The sequence below is a fragment of the Squalius cephalus genome, assembly GCF_949319135.1.
Source record: "Squalius cephalus genome assembly, chromosome: 14".
In the NCBI taxonomy this organism is placed as follows: domain Eukaryota; kingdom Metazoa; phylum Chordata; class Actinopteri; order Cypriniformes; family Leuciscidae; genus Squalius; species Squalius cephalus.
In genome coordinates, this window is record NC_137135.1 from 6,300,744 (window position 1) to 6,325,289 (window position 24,546).

The 24,546-nt window shown below is 38.9% G+C and overlaps 1 protein-coding gene across 2 annotated transcripts in view; it reads right to left on the reverse strand.

Annotated features, from left to right (window-relative positions):
* Nucleotides 1-24,546, reverse strand: part of thoc2 (THO complex 2) — a 99,619-nt gene that overhangs the window by 12,652 nt on the left and 62,421 nt on the right. The window contains exons 23-33 of one of the 2 annotated variants that reach the window (XM_079892298.1): nt 22,205-22,480; nt 19,234-19,375; nt 18,975-19,132; nt 16,916-17,044; nt 16,480-16,611; nt 14,046-14,230; nt 11,275-11,462; nt 8,960-9,062; nt 6,917-7,293; nt 5,978-6,036; nt 4,685-4,720 (exon numbers count right to left, since the gene is read on the reverse strand). In XM_079892298.1, coding sequence (XP_079748424.1) covers nt 4,685-4,720; nt 5,978-6,036; nt 6,917-7,293; nt 8,960-9,062; nt 11,275-11,462; nt 14,046-14,230; nt 16,480-16,611; nt 16,916-17,044; nt 18,975-19,132; nt 19,234-19,375; nt 22,205-22,480 — 1,785 coding nt within the window. Of the gene's footprint in view, nt 1-4,684; nt 4,721-5,977; nt 6,040-6,916; nt 7,294-8,959; nt 9,063-11,274; nt 11,463-14,045; nt 14,231-16,479; nt 16,612-16,915; nt 17,045-18,974; nt 19,133-19,233; nt 19,376-22,204; nt 22,481-24,546 lie in introns of both variants that reach the window. The other variant, XM_079892297.1, reaches the window with a different exon arrangement.

Sequence of the window (24,546 nt, forward strand, 5' to 3'; positions counted from 1 at the left end):
AACTACGAGAGTCAGCCACTGGTCAAAACTAAAGTCAGAATCGTTCTTATCTTGTCTGAATGTACAAAGGTGTGTTTTTTTCTTCTTTTTTCCCCCTTTCTTGTTTATAAAAATGTATTCATGCATTTGTTTACTGATTGATTTATTGACTATTGATATTTTTTGTTCATTGCTTATGTAATGGCCAATGCTTTGGCAATACTGTACAAGTCATGGCAATAAAGCTCATTTGAAATTAAAATTGAGAGAGTGAGAGCGAGACAGAGCTAGAGAGAGACAGAGCGAGACAGTAGGGCTGTCGCGATAACCGCAATATCGCAGTACCGCGCTACTGACAAGCCAACCGCAGAGGAATTCAAATAACCGCAGCAACCGCGATATTCACGTGTTTTCTTTTTTCATAAGGCTATACCCTTCTTGTTTTGAACTTTGTGCATGTGTATGGAATGTTAAATAAGTTAATAATGACAATAAGACGTGGTGATCATGGTTTTATCATGGTGATTTGTACAGAGGCTTCGTGGATTCGCACTTAAGCCTAAACAGACAGTGAATGAGAGAGATCAACTGAGCGCGTGCGATTACCTGCGTCTGTCTTTGAGGTCAAGTCATAGCCTATTTGTGAAAAGGTTGCCGTGTCCGAAGAAAATTGTAATATTTGTCCTGTCATCCTTTTAACGTTTAAAATAAAGGGTATTTACCATGAATGGCATCAGCGACAGCGCTGGTCAGCATCCACAGCGCGAGGAACTCGCGGTCGCGGGAAACAAAACTCAGTGTTACCTATGCAACGCATTGCTGGTCAGCGGAGCCTTGAAAAGTGGAGCTCAAAGTTAAAAAAAAAATAACCTTGTTTCATTACTATCTTTTAATGAATCAATCAGCGTTTTTGAACGTGTTGTTGAATGAATGGTTTAATGACTCACTCAAAGACAGTCCGTTGCCGTAACAACTGCGCGCTGAGTGACAGTCTTTCAATGCGCAGATACGCTGTTTAGTTTCGGTTTATTGGTTACTGAAAATGTACTCGTTTTTGTCCATGCTGACCACATCGTAACACTTATTTATATAGCAACAAATAAATCAAATCAAATAAATCAATTAATAAATGCGGTAAAACCGCATATCGCGCTATGAGCCACTCATAATTACCGCAAGGGAAAATCCTTCACCGCGACAGCCCTACGAGACAGATAGAGAGAGACAGAGCTAGAGAGAGACAGAGCTAGAGAGAGACAGAGCGAGACAGATAGAGAGAGAGAGAGCTAGAGAGAGACAGAGCGAGACAGATAGAGAGAGACAGAGAGAGCGAGAGCGACAGAGATACAGAGTGAGAGAGAGCGAGAGCGGGCGCGAGAGAGAAAGAGAGAAATAGAGAGAGAGAGAGAGAGAGAGAGAGAGAGAGAGAGAGAGAGAGAGAGAGAGAAAGAGAGAGAGAGAGAGAGAGAGAGAGAGAGGAGAGGGAGAGAGAGAGAGAGAGAGAGGGAGAGAGAGAGAGAGAGAGCAAGAGAGACAGAGAGGAGAGAGAGAGAGAGAGAGAGAGGGAGAGAGAGAGAGAGAGAGCAAGAGAGACAGAGAGAGAATGAGAATGGGATAAAATAAAAACACCAGACTACTCAAAATTCAGCTGTATTGCTTTTTCAGGTGATGCCATCAGCGTATTTTCAAACATTCTTCAGTGACCAAACTGCAAAAACACTTATCTCCCCGCCAGTTGACAGGAGCTGCTCAAAAGAGACTCGAGTGGCGGAAAAGAAGAGCGGAGCCCAATCAGACCCCGAGGACTGAGAGAGGAGCCCAGGAGAGCGTGGCCACGGGAAGAATGGGGGATATTGTGGGGCTGAAATTACATTAGCAGAATATAAAATGTCCTGGCAGGAGAAGCCACGCATGTTTCAGTGTAACTCCGCCATCTTTTGAAGGGAAAAGGGACATTTTTAAAGACCAATGTACCAGAAAATACCAGAAAGACCAAAACCGACACACTTACACAATGTGCTGTAATCTACAGGCGCATTCATGACATACACCGTGAAGAAAGTTGAGAATTTTTGGGAGTATCTCAAAAGCTAGTGAGCTGCCTTCCCACACAAGCTTTCTGGGCATCCTGAGGAGCGTTTGAAGGAACGCTGCCTACATAGAGACTGTGTTCCTGGGCATCACAGGCGGGTTTGGTACGCCCAGGCAACAGCTGCCCACCTAGATGCAGATTCTGGCATCAGCGTGTACTCACATCTCAGCTGAGGTCCTACGACATCAGCTTCATTTTTCACCACATCCTGGGTTTTCCATTTTTATTCCATTTTAATGCTTTAATTAAATTAATAAATCAAAAATGTACTAATAATTACCGAATTAATAAAAAAAATAACCATTTAATTAGGGCTGTCACTAACGATTATTTTGGTAATAGAGTTTTGACGATTAATCAGATTTTTTTTTTTGTGGTAATAAAAATAGACCTGAGCTTTTTAAATGACAAAAAAAAAAAATATATATATAAAATAATGAGCCAATAATATTTGGTTCAAATTAGTAGCAATAGCAAGTAATCATATGGTTTCTGTTTCTGCAAACACTGTTTATATTATGTACATTATGTATTTTAACAAATGCCTGCAGAGGCGCCAGCGTCCTGGTGATTGTTGTTACACTTTAAAGCAGATCAAAACCTTCAGCCAAACAACACTTTATTCAAATGTCCACTTACTCTTTAATATTTAACCACTTGTTTATGATAGAAATGCTACAGCCAACGTACATTTTTTAACAAGAATATATGGACATCATAACGAGTAAACTCAAGAGTGTTTAAACTTTTATTTTGAAATCGCGATGAACAGTTCGCATTTTGAAATCGCGATGAACAGTTCGCATATTTAGAAACATATTGATGTTCTCTCCTGTGTTGGTGTAGGTTTATAAATGATTTGTTACAAATCTGGTGAAATGGCGCACACTGAATTCCCAGATGAACGTTACAAGCGACACAAACTCACAGCATATGCAGAGACGCGCTCCACGCATGTAAAGACAACAGTTCATGAACGGTGTAAGTTCTGAGACGCATGTAAATAAAGCTCATAAATATTTACACGCTGGGCATATTTATGAATTCACAAAAGCACTATGCTATAGTTTGATTTTTAAATGGTTTTAATAAAATCGCGCAGCCTTAGAAAACTCTAAAAATGCAGTTTATGGATTACTCGACACAGGTAAATTGCAATCGAGGATTTTATAAATTATGCCTGATTCAGATTACACGATTTTAGCTCGATTTTGGCACGATCCATTTGACGTAGGGTGTCGTGGGGATTCGTAAACGACAACGGGCGTCGGGACGCAAAATTCGATCGTTTCATCTCATATAGTGTGTCATAGTGGGCGACAACCGACGTCGCGTCTGCGATGCTTCACGACACCACGATAAAAAGACTAGCATGTTTAATTTTTCATGCGTGCGCGCGAGTGAGTGCGAGTGACTGCATTAGTGTGAGCGAGAGTGTGTGCGTGTGTGTGTGTGTGTGTGTGTGTGTGAGAGAGTGTGTGTGTATATGTGCGAGTGAATGTGTGCGTGTGAGAAGGCACACGATGACTGGTCGGAAAGCAACGTGTAGTCTGACGTGTTTCTTGTCCACGACACGGCAAGATTTTAGGAGTCAAAATCGCGTAATCTGACAGTGACTATCGTAACAGACAAAAAAAAAATCGTGTAATCTGAACCAGGCATTAGAGTACTCAAATGTAATCGAGGAATCGTGACAGCCCTACATTTAATAATTATTCCCTAAATAGTGTGCTATATTATGCATTTTATTTCTGGATTCTCTGTATTTAATACACAAGATTTATCAAAAACGGTCGTAATCGAATTAATGCATAAAACCTAAAAAAAAATCGAATAAATCTTTTATTAATTCCTAATACAGTTTATTAAATCATTAATTGTTAATTTCACTAAAGTACATTTTAGTGTACAATAGTAATTAGGGGTGTGACAGGATCTTGGGATATTAAAATGTGACTATATTTCTTGTTGGGCTAAGAGTTTGGGTTGCTTACGGCGTTCATCTGGGAACACAGAGTACTAGATTTGTAATAGGGGTTTTAAAGAGATCGTAGTTGATGTTCTGATCGGACCAGGACCGACGGATCGGCACGCATGTGATTCACGGATTCACTGCAAAGTTGAACCATCATAGAGTCAAAGTTCATCTGTTTTGTCACGCCAATTTACACATTCAAGCGATTTCAAACCATTCCAATGCAAGGAGATGAGAAAGAGAAAGAGGAATCAAAATCAAATGAACAAGTGCACCGTTATTTGTTGCGTAGTGACGAATGTTCAAGTAAGCCAGATGTGTGCAGATTCTGCGCAATACACTGTATTTAAGTTATCTTGAGTGCTTGAGTATCTTGAGTTGAGTATTTGCGTTAAATCTGCGCAGATTAGGCTAACATGAAATTCATAAGTGAGTGAACATGAAGTGAGTAAACATAATAAGTAACACGCCAAATTGGCTAGAGATTTAACAGCGCCAAAGTTGATTTTAACCCGCATTTGATTAGATGCCAATATTGGGCATAAGATGCATTTATTATGATTGTTTGAATGGTTTGGTTAGGCAGTTTACTAGGTGTGGAGACACATTCAGAGTAGAGTGTTGAAAAAGGTCCAAACCTTTGAAGCAGAGTCCTTGAGGTCGTTGAGATTGTCCTGTAGGAATGAATGGAGATGACAGATGAGCTGGAGAGGATGGCACACAGCAGCAGAAAGGGTGGGGGAGGCTGGCCGTCACTCAACACATCCCCATAAAGACCTTCAAAGACTACAACTTTCACATGGTTAGAGATGAAGAGACTGGACTACGGGAGCCTAACGTTAGTCTACACTCTCTCAACCTACATGTGCTCGGAGAACGGCACTGCATCAACTGAGCATTAACTCGCATCTTTGGTCTAAAATAGAGCATACATTCTGAAAACTAACTATGGGAGTTCATGAAGATGATTAAACAAGCTAAACTCATCTAGGATTCATAAATAAAGGGAATAGAAGGTGGTCATGTACACTTTGGTATGAGGCATCGCTCATAGAAAATTGCAACAAGATTCCTGGTCACGGACAGACAGATCCCTCTGGGAAGGCCATGCCCACACTTTTTTCCTGGTTGCCTTTCTCTGGTTGCTGGTGACGCGCCATTTTCTGGATGGTGAAGGAGTCGTCCGCTGGTCACTCTTGCTGAAAACACTTCCATGGCAGAGAGCGATTCAGGCACGGGGGAAAAAAAAAAGCAGGATGGACAAAAAAAGCAAGCAGTGGTGAAGATGAGCATATTCTCGTTGGTGATCCCGGATCTGTGACGCAGGAAAAACAAGGAAAACATTCCAGCTCCTCCGGGAGTCGCAGGCGTGAAGGGCGTGTGACTTGATCAGGATTTCTTCCAGTGGAAACATTCTCTCATCTCCATGTTTAGTGTAAAAAAAAAATAAAAAAAATCTGTATTTATATTTCTTACGTTTTGCTTTCTCAGCAAGTAATATGCAATGAATCGGGAAAAAAAAAAAAAATCTCAAAAAGAGGAGGGTGATTTACAAAAATAAATATTTATATTTACAATCTTACAAAAAAAAAAGTGCGGTATACGAAAAGGAACAACTTGTGAGGCACTTGGGAAGATTCTCTTAGCAAGTAAAAGTGAGAAAAAAACGGAGTATGTGCTAGAATTTAAGATTTTGGCAAGTCCTTGGAATTTTATCATAAAAATGTGACATCTACTGAAAAATATTTTTCCCCAAAAAATAGTCCATATGATGCAAAATCCCCCCCCCCACTGCTCTCCTACAACGGCTGGGCTCCAGAGGCCTCCTCTCAAACTCCAATGGGTGACGAGGAAGGTTTGGAAAACACGTGATCTCCGACAGGTAGGGACAACAGCAAAGAAGTGCACAGCTCTCCTCAGGCCATACTAACCTTAACTGCAGAGGAGTGCGACGGTGACGAGTGAGTGTCAAGCTTTCGTCTTTTTTGCTCTGCTGAGAGAGGAAATTCAAGGTTCAGGATCTAGAAACGTGTTTTTGCTTTATACAGTATATTGTGTTTTGGTAAGGGTGAATGTAGCATCCACTAACAGTTGAAACTAAAGCCAATAAAAGAACACATCAAGTGGATTCTTTGCTCTGAACACAAGCGTAATAAACCATATTAGGGGCTTTCGCACCGGAGGAACCTCTTCACAGTTCCTAGAACTGTTGGCGGAAGTTCCCAGATTTTGGCGTGTTCCCACCGCAGGAACTAGGAACGATTTTAGTTCGAAAAACTCTTTTGGAGGAACTAATTTACTCCTACTTCAGAGTCGGTCTAAACCAGCGCTATAGGAACTACAGTGACGTCAGTGTTCGTTTATTGGCCGCCATTTAAAAAAGAAAACTGTGAGAACACAGATTATAGCCTTTATATTTACTCCAGAAACGAACTCTACGAACATGTAAAACGGTGATAGATGGACCTCTTAACCTTTACACTGAGGAGAAAATCCAACACGACTGAGGAGAACCAAGAGAAACATGATCATGTGTTTCTGCTCAGCAACACTGGACATCAACCACACGGCATTCGCTAATAACTTTTCATTACTGTCTACTTTATATGTATAACAGTTCTATCTAATAACGTATTATACAGAACGTAAACTAATGAAGACGGAGAATGCGAGCGCTGTGTGTAAATGTCACACCAACAAGCGTGTCTTACGTCACTTCAGAGCTTCTGGCGGTGCGAACGCAACAGGAAAACATTCCTAGGGGAACCATTAGTTCTCGGGTGACAACCCTGGTGGCTAGTCCCTAGAACTAAGTTCCTATCACTAGCTGGTGCGAAAGCCCCTCTTTCAAGTGGTCCGAGCCGCCTTACCCCGTTCAGACTCGACTCCCTCGGATCTGGGCACGAGGGACTTCAGGCTCCCGGCCACAGCGCTCTTCTCCAGCTTGCTGCTTTCCTTTGTCTTGCTGTCGCTGGACACGTCGCGTTCCTTGGGCCACTCTTTTTCAGCAGATTTCCCGTCGATCTTGCTCTTCTCTTCCTTCTTGTCCTCCTTCCTCTTCTCCTTCTCAGCCTTGGGCGTCTTCTCCTTGCCGTCGATGGGCTTCTCCTCCTTGGATCTTTCCTCCTTCTGTTTGTCCTTCCCTCCTGCCTTGGCCTCTGGAGTGCTTCCTGGGTTCTTTTCTTTCTTATCCTTTTTCTCCTTAGTGGTCTTCTCTTTATCTTCCTTCTCTTTGCTCCCTTTAGTGCTGTGGAGAGATCAGGGATCAACTGAAGTATTCTGAAATGGTTTATTTAAATGTTTTTATGCTTTGAAACTATTAAAAATTGAGGTATTTGATGGCTTTCATTAAGAAATGGCATTTATATCAAAGAACCCCATGCAAAATATTGTTAAAAAGATCAAAAAGAGTTGGGGATTGACACAATGGATTGACACAGCTGGAAAAATGTTACATAACATTTAAGATCTAATAAAACTGGTCTCCCTTGACTTTTTTAAAGCAACGAAGGCTTAAAGTCGAGGCACAGATCTTATGTTGTTTGGGGAAAGAGTGATGTTAGAAAAACTCTTATCTAATATAAAATTAATGAAGGGAAACATAACTAGTTTTAGAACAGAACAACATCTGCATACAAGCACTCCCAAAATGATTTTGGCTTTGAATGCATTACAATTTTTGGCACATATTAAATTACAATAGTAAAAAGTAAGCTTATTTATGTTGTAATTGTAATTAATTTATTTCTAATTAATTGTAATATTGGGCAGAGTCTCTGTTTAGTTATGAGAAAGAATCATATTCATCCACAGAGTCACGCAGAGCCGAAGCACAACCAAAACAATGTTCTTCTGCAAAATGCACAAAGTTGTTTATTAACCACTAGAGGGCCAAACGTTATATAGTGTAACTTTTAAGTTTATCTACTTAAATACAAACCAACATCCGGCCTCAAATTAGTTTTTTGTTTTTATGTACGTTGTGTTTTCTAGAAGACAATAATCATACAAATAAGGTTAACTTAGTATTTAGACGTTTCACATTTAAATGTTGCTACCATGTTGCAAATACTGAACATCTATAGATATAGAATATTATATCAGTTTGACCTCCTGAGATTGACTAGCAGAGATTAATCACCTCATTTCACTGCCTATTTGGTAAATAGAAGAGAAAATTTTGACTTCCTATAATTTAAGGCCTGTTATGTTCCCTAATTGCAGATACGCAAACCACTATAACTAGCCGAAGTGAAACTAGTCTGCACACATGCACAAATGAGATGAAAAGGAAAACGTGTAAACCAAATGTCTGAAAGCTAACATTACGCTAACTTTGCTTTCTAAAATCCCCTGAGCTGTGAATTCTCTTGACTTTGTAGTTCATTACGTAAACAGAGCACATCGTGACCTCTCAGTCTTCTCATCACAGGTGAATTACACTTTCCACTTTAGCTGACCCCACCAAACCTGGTTAAAACACTCATAAACCCATTACAATCTCATCCCATTCACACAATCCCTGAATGGAAATTAATGGGGACCTTTCCTCCCCAGTCTCCCAGCGACTCCCATTGAAGTATTTCTATCGAAATGATGTTTTACACAGCCAATTTGATGGGCCATCGTGCAATTGTGTGTTGTAACAGCCATGCCTTTCAGAGATGGTTCCTTTCAAGACATTTCTCTCTGCAATTGCTCAGTTTAATAGAATTGTAAGAGGATTCTTGCCTGGAACACTGTTCAATTTGATTACACAGTTCATAAGGAAGGTAGACTTTGATAAAGGATTGATTTATTTGGCGAGTAGTTTGAAATAATAAGCCCCTGCTAAACTTTCTCACCCCAGGGCTTTAACTTTTAATGAGATTATGTAAGAGATGAGAGCAGTACATCATCCTCGGGTGCGGTACCTGTTTGGCGTGCTGTTTCCGTTGCTGCTGCTCACTTTATTGGCTGCGGTGCTGTTTTTGCTGGCAGTTTTCTGAGCCGCCTGAGATTTGTCCTTGGATTTATCTGCAAAAACACCAAGCCGACACGCACGTCACACAAGGGCAGACCTCATTATTTTGTCCATACCTACCAAACGTGACAGACTAATTGACAGAAAAAAGTCAAACTGAGCCAATGCTCGTCTGTTGGGTGAAATAGTGAAGTAGTAATGGCATTTGCTCTTGATTTAAATACACCCTGCTATAAACACTGATGGTGCTGGGAAATTGCAGGCATCCTTAGTGTGCCTTTGAAATCTCATTAAAAGTGAATGAAAAACAGATTGTGCTTCACAGAAAGTAAATTATTTAAACACTTCTGAAAGTGTCCTTTGAGATTTAAGAGAAAAAAGTCAGAGAGGAAGGAAAGAATGGTCATTTTACAGCAGCGTACCAAAAGAGTTATGCTAATACATTTTACTCCAAAAGAGGGGATTTTTAGATTTTAAACAGCAACTGTTAGCAGTATGTGCACATTTCATTCACACTGAGTGCTAGTAAATTATGCTCAGAGCAATTAACATCACAGCTACTAATAGGAGGAAGAATTGAAGTGATGATGGGGGATTTCTGGACAGAGCCAGTTACTCCTGCTGAAATGCATCAACAACTTGCAGCAACACTATGTTTCATAATAGAGGCGCTGTTACTTGGGTTGTATGTGGATTTTAGTTTAGTTAGTGCCAAACATAGTGGTTTCCACAAAATTGTCTTTTAAAAGGTTGTCACACTGCTTCCAGCAAATCCAGGCATGACTTAGGCATTTCCTAAAAGTGGATGTACACTACTAGAGCTGCACGATTAATCGATAAAAGACCGTGGTCTCAATTGTGTTGCTAAGTGGCTTCAAACAATAAGACTAACCGTGTGTTGAGCTATATAACAATGATTTGTTTTTTGTCTGTAAAGGTATCCAAACAGTTGTTCCTTTGTCTAATAAAACACATCAAATATAAAATCATCTTTGTTGTTTCCAAGGTTTCTATGAAAGTAAAACCGGATATCGAGGGTAACGCAGATATGACGTCATTGACCAGTGAAGCAATGACACGGGCCGTTACACTGGTTAAAACTGCTGATTTCTTTGGATTTAAACATTGTTGGAAACATTTGGGATAATGTAAGTGCACAAGTCAACAAAATATATAACACTGTTCTAGTGGTTTTTGGATATTTTAATCCAAAAATCTTAACATATAGTGCCTTTAAGAGACTTTCAAAAACAATAAAAAAAATCTGACTGACCAAAAACTTTTGAATGGAAGTGTAATTTCTTAAAGTCCCCCGTAGTCAATCATTTTATCATCACCTTTGATCACCAGAATTACATCTTTAAACGTTTTTTCATATAAAAAAAAAAAAAAAAACCATCGTCATGCCTTAAAATAGTTTGACTGTAACTCTACACCCTTGCCTCATTTAGTATACGAGAATCTATGAATATGCAAATTACGTTGATCTGATTGGTTACAAGGTAGTTTGTGACGTCAGAAACACCAGCGATTTCAAAGCGTGTTTTTGAGACTGTCTTTGGTTCACTGCAGTTTTAAGGAGAAAATACTCAGCAATGGTGTATGAATTTACACGATTTTTCTTAAAGCATATTAAAAACACCACATAAACATATAAACAACATTAAAAGCTTGATTTTCACCACAGGGGGACTTTAATTTTTTGCAACCAGCTCTAGCCTTTTTTTCTTCAAAACAACTTAATCTCTAAGTTCAAGCATCTTCTTGGTCATCATGACACTAATTTCTAACCTCCCGTTTAATTTGTAACCCCTCACATCGTCACTGATATTATGATGCAATCAAAAACCATTAGATTCAAAGCAACATGGGTTTTTGTACCCTGTTGACATATTTAGGGCAATACCATGTCACAAGTAGCCTCTCTACAGCTGTGGGGTTGGACAGAATCTGTTTAAGAAGAGCCTGAAGTCATGTGACCCGCACTGCTGTTGTGATCAATCCTCGTGGTGAGCTTGTTTCTGTGCTAATGGGTCTGTGGGAGGCTTTTCTGTTCTAATATCCTCGGCAGTTTTACCCCAATTCACACAGTAATTGCAATTAACTCCCTCAGGGTGGCGATTCCCACAGCGAGTGCTGCACGCCATGGCAACGTGTTTCATTTTAAATGAGTGTCAAGACGTTCTCAATGATTGGACAAACAAGCCCAGATGCTACCAAATCAATTCCTGGACAAAATCTCAGGAATTATTCAACTAGAGTCACCTGAGTCGTCGACGGCCCCGTCCTCGGCTTTGCCAGCGCTGGCAGCGGCAGTGTTCGCAGGTTTGCCCGTGTTGCCCGGTCCGTTCTGCAGAGTGCCAGGCGTGGCGCTGCGCACTGGCTGCTCCTTATGGTGGAACTCATTTTCAGGCACCATGTGCACTTTCCTGCCTTTCAACTGGCCAGAGTAGCTGCAAGTCACACACACGGTTAAAATCACGGCAGATGGCAATACGAAGTGTAATGCTCAAAAAAAAATCACTCAGAAATGGATGGAATCAAAAAGAAATCCTCAGGAGGGGTTGTGTTAATTGAGAACAGGTTTCAAAACAATATTAACGCGACTAGATTGGCGTATTTTCGAGAGGCTGAACACAAGGTTTGATTCCCTCCCTTCATTTCTTGTTGATTCCTCGTGTCTACAGAGGAACACAAAGAACAGGGCCCACGTCTGCCCAATAAGCGGAGGTGTGCTGAGAAATCCCACTGGTGGCATGAACGCAACACAATTACGTCCACTGTTAATACGACTTCTGCAATGGAAGATATGCCAATTAAAAACAAATCAGTTCCTTGTTATGAAGGGAGATCTAATGAATTTGCAAATGCATGACATCAACATTTTCTGTAAACCACGTGAGCTGCCCGAACTAAACGACAACACTTTAGTGCAATACACACTTGTTTAAAAGTTTGAAATCATTAAGATTTGTTTAACATTAGGTCTCTTCTGCTCACAAAGGCTGCGTTTATTTGATCAAAAATACAGTAAGAACTGAAGAATTGTTAAATATTAGGATTTGAAATAACTGATTTCTATTTATTCCTAATAAATAATTTATTCCTGTGATCAAAACTGGATTTTCAGCATCATTACTCCAGTCTTCAGTGTCACATGATCCTTCAGAAATCACTCTGATATGATGATTTCAACATGATCCATGTTGAAAACAGTTGTGCTGATTAACACTCTTTGTGGAAACCGTGAATTTCTTTTCAGTATTCTTTGATGAATATAAAGTAAACAAAGCATTTATTTAAATTGAAATCTTTTGTAACATTATAAATGCATTTACTGTCACTTTTGATCAATTGTGTGCGCCCTTGTGGAAAAAAATCTGACTGATCCCAAATTTTGAATGGTAGTGTGTGTGTGCAACATTATGAGCTGGCAGTAACATCACGCCACCTTCGAAAACACCTCGTGACAAGCTCATTTAAAGATGGCGGGTGGGAAAAGTGGACTACAAATATACTTCATTCAACACTAAAATATCAACAAAAAGTTAATAAAATGGAATATTTGTGAACTTTGTTTCTTGCCATTAGCTATTGGAATCAATCGAGTTGATTCTCCCATGCGAGTCGTGCTGAGATTCTATTTTAGGATGTTGTCTTAAAACGTTTTTTAGGCATTTTAGGCGGTGTCGTTCATGGGAACAGCAGTTGCTCTTGGGAATCACTGAGGCATGATCAAGTCCTCTTCACTAATTCTAGCTCCAGTGGAGCAAAACAGCCCATTACAGCTGATAATTGATACGATTGCCTTATCATGACACTGAAGGCCTTCCGGTTGGAAAAGTCCAATAGCTGAATGGACTGTGTTCATTAAGCAGCAATGAAGAGGCTCTTCAAGAGGCCAAGCCTTCTCTTGCCATTCTGGTTGAATTGATAGCACTGATTTATGAGCCTTCGCATCTCGCCCTCAACAAACCTCGTCGCTTTTCATGTGCCTGTGATGACCAGCCACTCTGGACGGTCTTCAGCGGCACCAGTCCGACACATTTAATCAATCCCACTGCAGAGTGCAAGCTAAAAGCGGCAGAAAAAAGCAGAGAATAAATCTGCCTTAATGTGGATAACCTCTGCCAAGAGAGACGCCCGGTGACTCCCAGCTGAGAGTTAAGGAACAGCTGATGGTTGGCATAGGGGGACTTCCCTCATTAATGATTTATTTCGGCAATTAACGGTAATGTTTTAAGCCTTCCTGCACTTGCACATTGTAAGATTGAGTGGATTTATTTGGATTTATCCCCAGCGGTGCATTTAGGAAAACCAGCTCAAGGCTACGAGTAAATATATGGAGAAACAGTATCCAGATTGTCGTAGAAAATGCACATTATTATATGTGTCAAAGACTAAGAGTTATATTTTTCTTTTTTGCTGAGATTCAAGACTTCACCTGAGACTTCATTAAGGTTTTCCTCGAGAACTGGGATGAATGAAAAAAAATAAAAAATAAAAATTCAGTGACCTTTGCAATATCGCAATATGGCGAGGAAAATAATAAAAATAAAAATGGCGGGTTCAATCAAGTTTCAAATCATTACGTCAAAGCCTTGCAAAGATACTTCCTGTGATCGATCCTCCTAGCCAAATTTGATGATGTCACAAGCCAATGATTTAGTAAATCGGAACAATGTAAATAACTTTTGATTATGATCAACTGTCAGAAAATGTATGATTGTATGATCAATGTATGATTAAAAATTTCAAATTGGCAGAGAATTTATAATCGTGTCACTGAATCAACTAAATTGTGACAACTAAATTGAGAAATTGCATTACACGCAGAATCCCAGTAGATGTCATAGATCCCGCACACCCTCTGAAAGGAAGCCACTGCACATTTCCAATAGCTTAAAACGAAGCAAGTACAACTGAAACGTGGAGAACTATGAACTACCACCAGTCAGACTCCTGAAAGTGAAAGATAACCAGTGTGGTGAAAGCACTTCATAATGCTGAGGCCAGCCGGCTCTCGGCTCAGTTACCCCATGGCTAACGCATAGAGGTCGGGCCTCTTCTCTTTCTCCTCCTGGCAGATCTTGTGAACGCGGCACTCCAGAGCCTGGCCCAGGTTCAGCACCTTGGGGTACCAGGGCAGGATCTTGGTGAGCACGATCAGGATGTTGCGGATGTGGGTGTACTCGCCCGTCTCTAGGCAGTGAACAGACGCCTGAGGGAAGAACCAGAGCCTTTCTATACAGTCCATAACAAAAACACACATTTACACATCACCGTTTTCAACTAAAAACATAAATTGTTATGCGTTTTGGCCGTTCATTCACACGACAACGGCGTTTTGGGTTCCTGAAACCGCAAACTTTTGAAAACGGGTATCAAAGTGCAGGATTTTCAAAACGGTCTCCGTGTAAACAACAAAAACACACATTTAGACAAAACACAAAGCCTGATTTAAATAGTCTGTAATGCCATGAATGTTCGAAATTAGAACTGCAGAGTTTTTGTGTAGTTATGCACATGCATTTTGCATATGACTCAATATATCATGGCACAACACAAACCACGAGGCCATGGCTATCAAACAGTATCCTTTGAAAAATAAACGAAAAATCCTTAAAGCCTCGAGAAAGATTTTAGTTTTGTGCAGTAGTTTAGTAGTTGAATTAAACAATTTGGCCTGTTTAGCAGAATTAGGAGGGAAATATTCATAAATAAATTCATTCATTAATAAAATATATGGCAACACTTCACAATAAGGTTCATTAGTTAACATTAGTTAATCATTTACTAACATGAACTAACAATCAGCAATACATTTGTTACAGTATTATTAATCTTTGTTAACATTAGTTAATAAAAATACAGCTGTTCATTGTTTGTTCATGTTAATTCACAGTGCATTAACCTGTTAAGCTTCACCAGTGCGTCGGCGCACTGAAGCGTTTTTTATTTATTTAATTCAAAATTACTATCAGATTTAATGTTATACCTTGACAAACTATACATCATTAAAAAGATATAAGACTCAAGTTTCAGTATTTGACCACTATTGTATTCTGAGAAACTCATAGTGACAGTTATGTCTTAATTTGTGTCAGGAGTTATGAAACGAAAAAATGAGTCGATACCTTTAATATGAATTATGCGTGTCAGCCGCTCCCATTCATAAAAAACTCCCGTGCTGTCGTCATGACAGCGATACACAAAACAACGTCCCTCAGGGCTTTAGCTCAAAAATGTGCAGATTTGGAGAAATATTGATAGATTCTTTTAGATTCACATCATATTTCTATAGACAGGAATAATATTTATTGAATTTATACCCAAATGCGTCAATGTAATCTTTATGAGCGTTTGGTATTCTAATTCACAGTGTTTTCAATTCATACCAATAGGCTGAGGGCGCTCTTTGCACAGTAATATAGTCCATATATGGCACATGAAGAAGAGCCATGATCATGTGACATTCCAGGAAGCCTCGAACACACACACAGCTAACAGAGATCGGCTGTAATCATGCAGATAAAAGATGTTTTGAAGACAATAAACATGATTGCAATGATATCTGATTTGCCTGTGTTCTTCAAGCCATGCCAGGTATTTTTATAATAATAGATTATATTTATAATGTAATGCTAATCTATATAGACTTCATCATTGTGCATAATACTATCAAATAATATATTTTCTGTCTGATTTTTTTATCTGAAGCTAAATTAGATCACAGAAGATTATTTAAAACATTCAGCTTGAGTTATAAAGTACGTTTTGAACATAAATATGGTTTTAATCTCATATATTGTCGTGTATTGATGGTGTGCTAAGCTAACATGCTAGCTAGCCCTAACTGTTAGTCACATGACATGGTCTTGAAAAACATTTAACTAAATACAGAGTTTTGGGCTTATTATCTTCAGATTTTAAACATAAAATGTTTAGACATGTGGCTTTAGCTGTAGTGCATTTCTAGATTGCTCCAGTGCCAATTTCAATTTTATTTTCATGAGGATGTTTCATAAAAAATAATTTCTAATAACTTTACAAAACTTTGAAGCTATTTATAACAATTTTTGTCATTACGACAATAATTAATTCTACATTTACAATAAACTGCCAGGTGTCAGCTTTCAAACGAGATCATACTTGTGCTTTTAGTACAAAGGGTTCATGAACTGTATCTGTTTTAGTTTGGGTATGTCATTTCTGGGGATTTTTCAAAAGTGGCGTTGCAGCTTAACAGGTTAACTAATGTTAACAAATACAACCTTTGATTTTAATAATGTATTAGTAAATGTTAAATTAATATTAACTAAGATTAATAAATGCTGAAGAAGTATTGTTCATTCTTAGTTCATGTTAACTAATGAACCTTACTGTAAAGTGTTACAAAACAAACATTTTGAATCACACAGCTCTATAAAATATCACACGTTATTGTTGTCTGAGGAGCGCAACACTAACTTTAGTCAACTTGTAATGCCATTTGTGGACAACATGCCGGAAATTCTCATAGTCCAGCTGATCCGCTTTGTTCCCTCCGTCGAAACCACTGGCTCGGAAAATAGTCAGGAACCCTGGGTAATTGCCACATTCCTAGAGAAGGAACCGGAAACAAATAAGACAAAACAACCCAATAATACCAAAGGTTTCTGACAGGCATTTACCCTAAAACCTCAGCATATGTGTGGAGAAACAATTTTAGCTGGTAAAAGTAAACGTGAAATGGAAGATGATTGAACTCTAAAGACCAGTTTGCTCCTGACAAACACTTAAACACTCTGATCCTTTAAGGAAGGGACACACTGCCAACTCCTTTTCCCAGACACCGATTTGGCCTCGACTAGGACACACTAGAGACAGCACTGACAGAATAATTAAACGAGAGTCAGCACCGCACCTTCTCATAGATGGCCCTGTCGCTGTGCCATCGGGTCACGGTCTCCAGCATACAGCAGAGGAAGCGCCCGTAGCGGCGGGACTCGTTCTCCGTGCAGCTCGCCACCGTGTAGATGATGTCTGAGAACACCTAGATCAGGACACACACGGGGACGCCGCATTAAACACACACATCGTTTACATTTAAAACATTAGGTAATTGTACATATGTGCCTTTGTGAAGACACTTTGAGAATGCATTGAGCGTTTCATGTAAACTGAAATATACTATAAGATTGCACTCGTATGAAGGATCAAAATAAACAAAATAATAACAACAAAAAATAAAAACACAGACTCATGATTCTCTAACGAACATGGAAATACATCAAACACAGATAAAAGCACATTAACAAACAGAATCCTCGATGAGCTTGCATCTCTTTGACTGTGGCCACTGGCACACACACGGATATCAAGCGGCTAGCTTCAGTCACCATGAAATAAAAACGGACAGATCTTGTTTTTATGGAATTTTGCAGTGTTTTTTTTTTTTTAAATATTTATTTGTTGTTGTTCCAGAAGCCGTTTCCCTCAGATATACGGCACAACAGGGGAGAAGAGACTATCACAACTTTTATAGCCCTGCAATAGCACTTTCCAAGAGAACATTAGTAAAGACTGTTTGTTTGTACCGTTTTCTTATATTTTAGTGCTCAACGTTTAACATAATTTGTCAGGAGGTGTTTTATTCAAACTTTGCACGAGGTTAGTTAATATTTGCAACCTAGTTACCGAAATCTGGGACATGCATGAGCAGTTTAAAAGCCTGATTTGTTGATTACATTATTTCTTAGCAATTAACATTATGAACAAAACTAAAGTCTGGATTAAAGTTTGTAATACAAATAAATAAATAAATTAAAAAAACTCCAGAATGGTAACAGGGTTGCATAACCTTAAATGATGCTGTCACTCAGTAGGGACCAGATAGTTATTATGAATAAATGTTGGTTTGTAGCTATTGAAAACCATATTTCCTATAAAGACACATATGTTTGATTATTTGTGTGCCAATTACTCAAGTTACAGCGTTGAATGGTTGATATTTGCAACAAATGTGTAAAAACGAAGCAAATGGAAGTGAATTATTTTCTTGTGTTCCCATAATGCTGTAGAAAGTGTCTAAATCATATCATATTAAATATCTTATCTTTTAATTCCTATCTTTTAATTCCACAAAATGATGTGGTAAAAGGGTTTCATCTCTAACGTGACCCTGTTGAATATTTTGTTTTGGTAATTCAGTGCATAACTGAAACTTTCTACAAATAACTGAAGAAATTCAACAAACTTATGTGTGAAAATATATTTTTCATACACCTTTTATGTTAGATACTTGCGTAACACTTTACAACAATGTATTAACTAACATGAACTAACAATGAGTTATACATTTGTTAGTGTTTATTAATCTTTATGTTAGTTAATAAAACTCCAGCTGTTCGTTGTTTGTTCATGTTAGTTCACAGTGCATTAACTAATGTTAACAAATACAAGTTTTGACTTTAATAATATATTAGTAAATGTTGAGACTAACAATAACTAAGATTAATAAATGCAGAATTATTGTTAATTATTAGTTCATGTTAACTAAAGGTAGTTAACTAATGTTAACTAATGAACCTTATTGTAAAGTTACCGATAATTGTTAAGTCTTTTCTAACATGGGATTTGCTTTTTTTATCATTTTAAGAGAAAAAAGAAAAGAAAATGGAGACACCAATTTGTAGCCTAAAGTGAAAGTGTCTAAATCATATAATATCAAATATCATATCTTTTAATTCCACATAATGATGTGGTAAAAGGGTTTTTATCTCTAACGTATATTGTTTTGGTAATTCAGTGCATAACTGAAACTTTCTACAATTAACTGAACAAATTCAACAAACTTATGATGTGTGAAACAAGAACACCTTTTATGTTAGGTAATTGTTTAACTTAGTAATGGTTCTCTTTCTCTTTGATGTTATTACTCGAAAGAGAGACACATTATTGGGCTACACGTGTGTATGACTCACTCTGTCGTAGCACAGCAGCGTGCAGAAGTTGGGCGTCTTCTGCTGGTGCACCAGCTCCACAAAGCGGGCGCAGTAGACGGCGTCGATGGCGGAGAACACGCAGCGGGGGAAGATGCACAGCTGCAGGAACTTCGTGATGGTTTCGTTCTTGGTGGATTCTGAAAACAGCGAGAGAGACGGGGTGAGACAGACACGAGGAGCCTTGGGCCCTGGAGACACTCAGAGAGAGAGAAAGAGAGAGGGTGGTCTGAGGACTCACTGGCCAGTAACCAGTTGTCCTTCTCCAGTTTGAGGCGGTGCAGGACTCTCTGCACGTGCTCCAGCTGCTTCTTCTCCTCCTCCTGCAGCTTGTCCTGCAGAGCGGTGCAGCGCTCCTTCTCTTTCTTCTTTTTGTTCAGCGGCTGCAAGACAGAGGACGGTTTTATGAGCAACATCTGACTGCAGTGTTTCCCGCACTGCTATTCATCAGCACCACTTCTGAATCTACCGCCTCGCAGCAAAACTACGGCACATGTCGGATGAGCTTTGAGCTTGCACTCTAAGGTGAATGGGATGGCTGATTTGCCTATTGCAAATTTTGAACACTTTTGATGCAGACTATCCAGGGCTTGACGTTAACACCCGCCAACCCACCACATGCGTGTGTTCAGCAGCAACGTGTGACGCTCACTCCTACAGGCCACTTTGGCAGGGTGAATTTGATATAATATACATTTTTCAATTGTAGTCTTTTAAAAAGATCTGAAACAATGAACTAAGTGCAATGTAGTGTTGTCAAAAATACAGATTTTTCCATTCATTGATACTATAATATCTGAAACTCTTCAGCCTTGCATTGTCGGCACACAGACCCGCTTCCCTTTACTCACTCGTTTAATTTGCTCCGGATGAATATTGTTGCTGTTACAGGGCTTGAATTTCGGTGTGAGATTGCACGTATTGAGCATCATTTTACTCATTCCTGCAGATTTTGTGCTCACACCCAAAGTGCGGCACATAAAGAAAGTATATTGGCTAAATAAAACATTATAAGGCGCATCAGGTCTTAAAGTGACAGCAGCCTAATAAACCTGCTGCCAAATTATGCGATAATATAAAAATATCTATATGGCAGTTTTTCCCCATGGTAACGATGTCAAAACTGTGTCCAGTGAAAATGCTGAGTGGCTCGTAACTTTGGAAAAACACTATAGCCACAACGACTGCGGAACAAAAAAGCTCATGTCAAGCCCTGAGACTATCCATTATTTGAATGCAATTATTTTCCAGTAAAAGAGTTTGAATTTATACATTTCCCCCTGGCAAATATAAAAAAAATGCACTCTTAAATGTGAATTTATGAATTTATAAATTACTCAAAAAGACCCAAGAACAGTTGCTTTTTGAGTGTGCTTTCAGAAGGCATGGTTGAAATGCCAAATTGTGAGGTTCATATCGCGCTGCAAAACACAATCCTGTAGGAAACGCTGAGCCGTTCTGAGGCCTTTAAAACATTTCCACAAGACCTCTGGTGTGTGACCGGCAGAATTACTGATGGAGAGAGCAGTTCAAACTATCACGAGGTACAACTGAACAACTATTAAGTGAGGACAGATCATGGGATCATGTGACTGCATATGAGAGCATACAAATGCATGAGCTGTAAGTATTTTTATTAAATTAAATTATTTTATCATATGGATTTAAATATGTATTTTTTATTTTTAAATGGTCGATGGTTTGTCTAGATAAGCCTTTTATTCCTCGTCTGGGATCGTGTAGTAGAGGATCGTGCACTGAAACTCACACTTGGACCTTCGAACCGTTGGACCCCACTGAAGTCACTATATGGAGAAAAATCATGAAATGTTTTCCTCAAAAACCTTCATTTCGTTTCCACTGAAGACAGACAGACATGAATATCTTGGACGACGTGGGAGTGAGTAAATTATCAGAAAATATTAATTCTGGAGTGAACTACTCCTTTAAAGCCTCCCACACAACACTATTTTAGCCTCGATTCTTCACTCACTGACAGAAAACACCAACAAAAGCCCAAAATCAGAAGCAAATCCATGCTCTTTAACATGAGTGACGATTGCCAAAGACGTGATATGAGACAAGCGCTGAAGTGTCGCTGATGCCAGAGAGACATTTAGCAGGTTAAATTCTAGACCTGTCTGCAATCCAACTCCTGTAATGGGAAATGTGTGTTGACTCGAACTAACACTGATCCAATGATTTTTGAAAGTCTGGTGTGTAAGAATGGCATAAGACTAGGGTTGGGTACCGTTCACATTTTAACCGGTACCCAACGGTACCTTTTTTTCGGTACTTTAGGCATGTTTACCTCAATAACTGTAAAGAAACTAAGTCATTTGTAGAAGTGTTATTGACATTATGCCAGAGCTGCCTTGGTCGCTGTCTGCCATTGCCTGTGATGCTTGAATATTAATAAAAACAACCGTTTTGTTTCCACAAATTCTGCGCAGTGAATTTTCTAGTAATCAAATGAAGACAAAACATTAATTTAATTGATCTTATATTAAATTACTTTTTTTTTTTTTTGTCAAACAACATGCGGCACAACTGAGCTTTATACTGTTAAAATTAAAAGAAAAAGTGTGATTGTTCCTTAAATAAATTTGATAATTTTTTATTATTAGTGTTAGTATTATTATTAAATTGAGATCTAAATTCTACTGTACGACAGTAATATATTATCAAGTTAAACCGAACTTGTATTTTGACAGGTTGTGATGAAGACCTTTGAGTTTCTGTGTGCTAAGGATATAACAATAGTTTTTATTAAATGAAACTGTAAAATGCTGATGAACTTCAGTGACTCAGAGCGGCTCTGGAGATGAAGTTCATGCATTCATGCTCTCATATAATGAGACTGCAGAGGCTGAAAAACACAGCGAGTGTCACGTGTTCTTCAGTGTGTGTGTGTGTGTGTGTGTGTGGTAAATGAAACCGTGTGTATGCGCCACTCATTCACACAGATACACGCAGAACCCGTATATAAATAGTCTCGCGCCCAGATGCGTTCTCAGGTACCGAAATTTGGCACCGATTGATTTAATGCGAATCGGTACTCACGTAATTCGGTCGGTGCCATTAAACGTACAGAGTACGGTACCCAACCCTACATAAGACACAACCAACTATGTGTACATGAATATTCATGCATTGTGAGAGAGCGTGCATATATATTGTAGAGTTTCTTTGCAGGATATGAAGTGTCTCACCATCTCTGTGTTTTCATCGATGGCCTTGATCTGCATCTTCAGCTTGTTGACCTCCCGGTCGTAGGCGTTGTGCGGTACCGCCAGGTCGTACATGGTGAGGGACCAGAAGGTGGCGTAGAACTGGGGTCGGAGGTCATCCCACACTTTGGGCAAGTGAAGAGACACGACGGCCTCGTGCACAGGGGCCATAATCTGCTCGCAGGCTGCGATGTACTTATGGACCTTCTGCTGCTGCCGGTTGCCCTTCTCTGCCTTCTTCAGTTCGTCATACTTGGACTGATGGGAACAAAGACAGCAGGCTAGCTTTATAATTCACTCAAGCACAACAAACAGGCTTGAAGATGAGCGTACGTAGAGGCCTGCACGTGGAGTTAGGGGGCGGTAAATCTTGTTAAAGGTGAAGAGAGATGGGGTTAACTTTACGCAGCCCTGGAGAGCTGTAGCGGGGTCTAGCGTTGAGGGAAAACACAAAATGAGCTCTGTATGAAATATGCATTAGGCAGCCAGCATCATATAAGAGTTATAATACTGCAAAATAAAAATAAATAAATCACATTTTACTGCACTGCAAGATTTGTACTAAAGCAAGAGCAAAGCATTGTGGTAATATTGCATTATTGGATGCTTTGCGATTTCAACCACCATTAAAGATTTTTCATGCTTCAATTGCTATTGTCTTGGAACATGTTTGCACTAATCACGCCTTTGTTTGAGAAACACCAAACAATGATATATTGTTTGTTGAGATGAATATATGTGGTGATTGTACATTTAACAAACTGGCTTTTAATTGGTACAGAGAACACAATGATGTATTGCTTGCCACCTTAAGAGCTGCCACCTAAACATGAAGGCTCTTCTATAAGGAATATTCCCTATGTCCGTTAATTTCCTTCAATATTGTTGTTTCTGTTATCTTTATGGTATTTATCATTCATTATCTTTTCAAATTAAAATTATATTATTTTTAACTCTGGGACGGGAGGTTGAATTGTCCTGGTTCTCTCTCTAAGGTTTTATTTATTTATTTATTTATTTATTATGATTTAGTTATATAGTTTATTTTTGTTACTAACACTCCAACCCTAGATGCCACACTACGACTGGCGCTCACAAACAGACTATTGTGTAATGTGACACTGAATAGGAGATAAAGAATCTGGAACTTCACATAAACTCTTTGATTTCCTTCATTCTTTGTGACAATCAGGTGTCAGAAACGTAATGTTGTGAAGCGTGTCGAGTCCCAGAATAACCAAGGCATTTATATAAGCGCCATCTATTGTCAGAGAATGATTCTGCATTTTTATTCAGTTGTTATTTTTGCAATGGCCTGAACAATGCTAAAATGGTGCCAAATTTTCATGCCAAATATTCACGTCGGTGTGAACAGGCCTGTGATCCATTTGCAGAGAAAACAATCCCAGAATTAATTGGATCAAAAAACATCCAAAGTGGCAGAATATCTGTTGAATATAAATACAAGCTATGTCCCAAATAACACTATGAACTTATATCATGCACCTAACGGTCTAGAGTGTGAATTTTATAAGGTTGTTTTGTCATCCAGCATTGGAGTCTGTGCATCATCCGAGTATCTGAAGTTCACTTTTTCCTCATTGGATTTTCCAGTGTAAACACTTCTCACACTATTTATACTAGTCAGCATTAAAAAGTGCGCAAATTGGGATGCACTTATAGTTAAAGGCACACCATTTAATTAGATGTCGCTTATTTAAAACGAAGGCGTAGCTTGATGACGCTGTGATTTCAGCTCGAGAGCAGTGGAGTATTATGCCACAGACATAATCAAAAAATCGAGATTTAAACAATAAGACTGTGTTGAGCTATATAGCAATTCGTTTTCTGTCGATGAATGTATCCAAACAGTTGCTCACCTGTCTAATAAAACACATAATATATTAAAGTGTCTTTGGTGTTTCCATGGTTTCTGCTAAATAAAACCGGAAATCAAGAGAAACGCGGGTGTGATGTCATTGATAGGCGACGCACGGACACGGTCCGTGTCCTGGTTAAAACTGCTGATTTTCTCTGGATTTAAACATTGTTGGAAACATTTGGGATAATGTAAGTACACAAGTCAACAAAATATATAAAGTTGTTCTAGTGGTTTTTGGATATTTTAATCCAAAAAACTTACATATTGGGCCTTTAAATAAAAAAAAAAGTTCCATCTAACTATAATGTTATTTTTATATTTGAAATATTGATTGATTCATTAGCTTAGCAAACATGGCAACATCAAACTGCACTCAAATGCAAGTGTTACAAGTACGTGTCATGCGCTTCACGTGAGAAGTGCTATTCGTGTTAATCTTAAT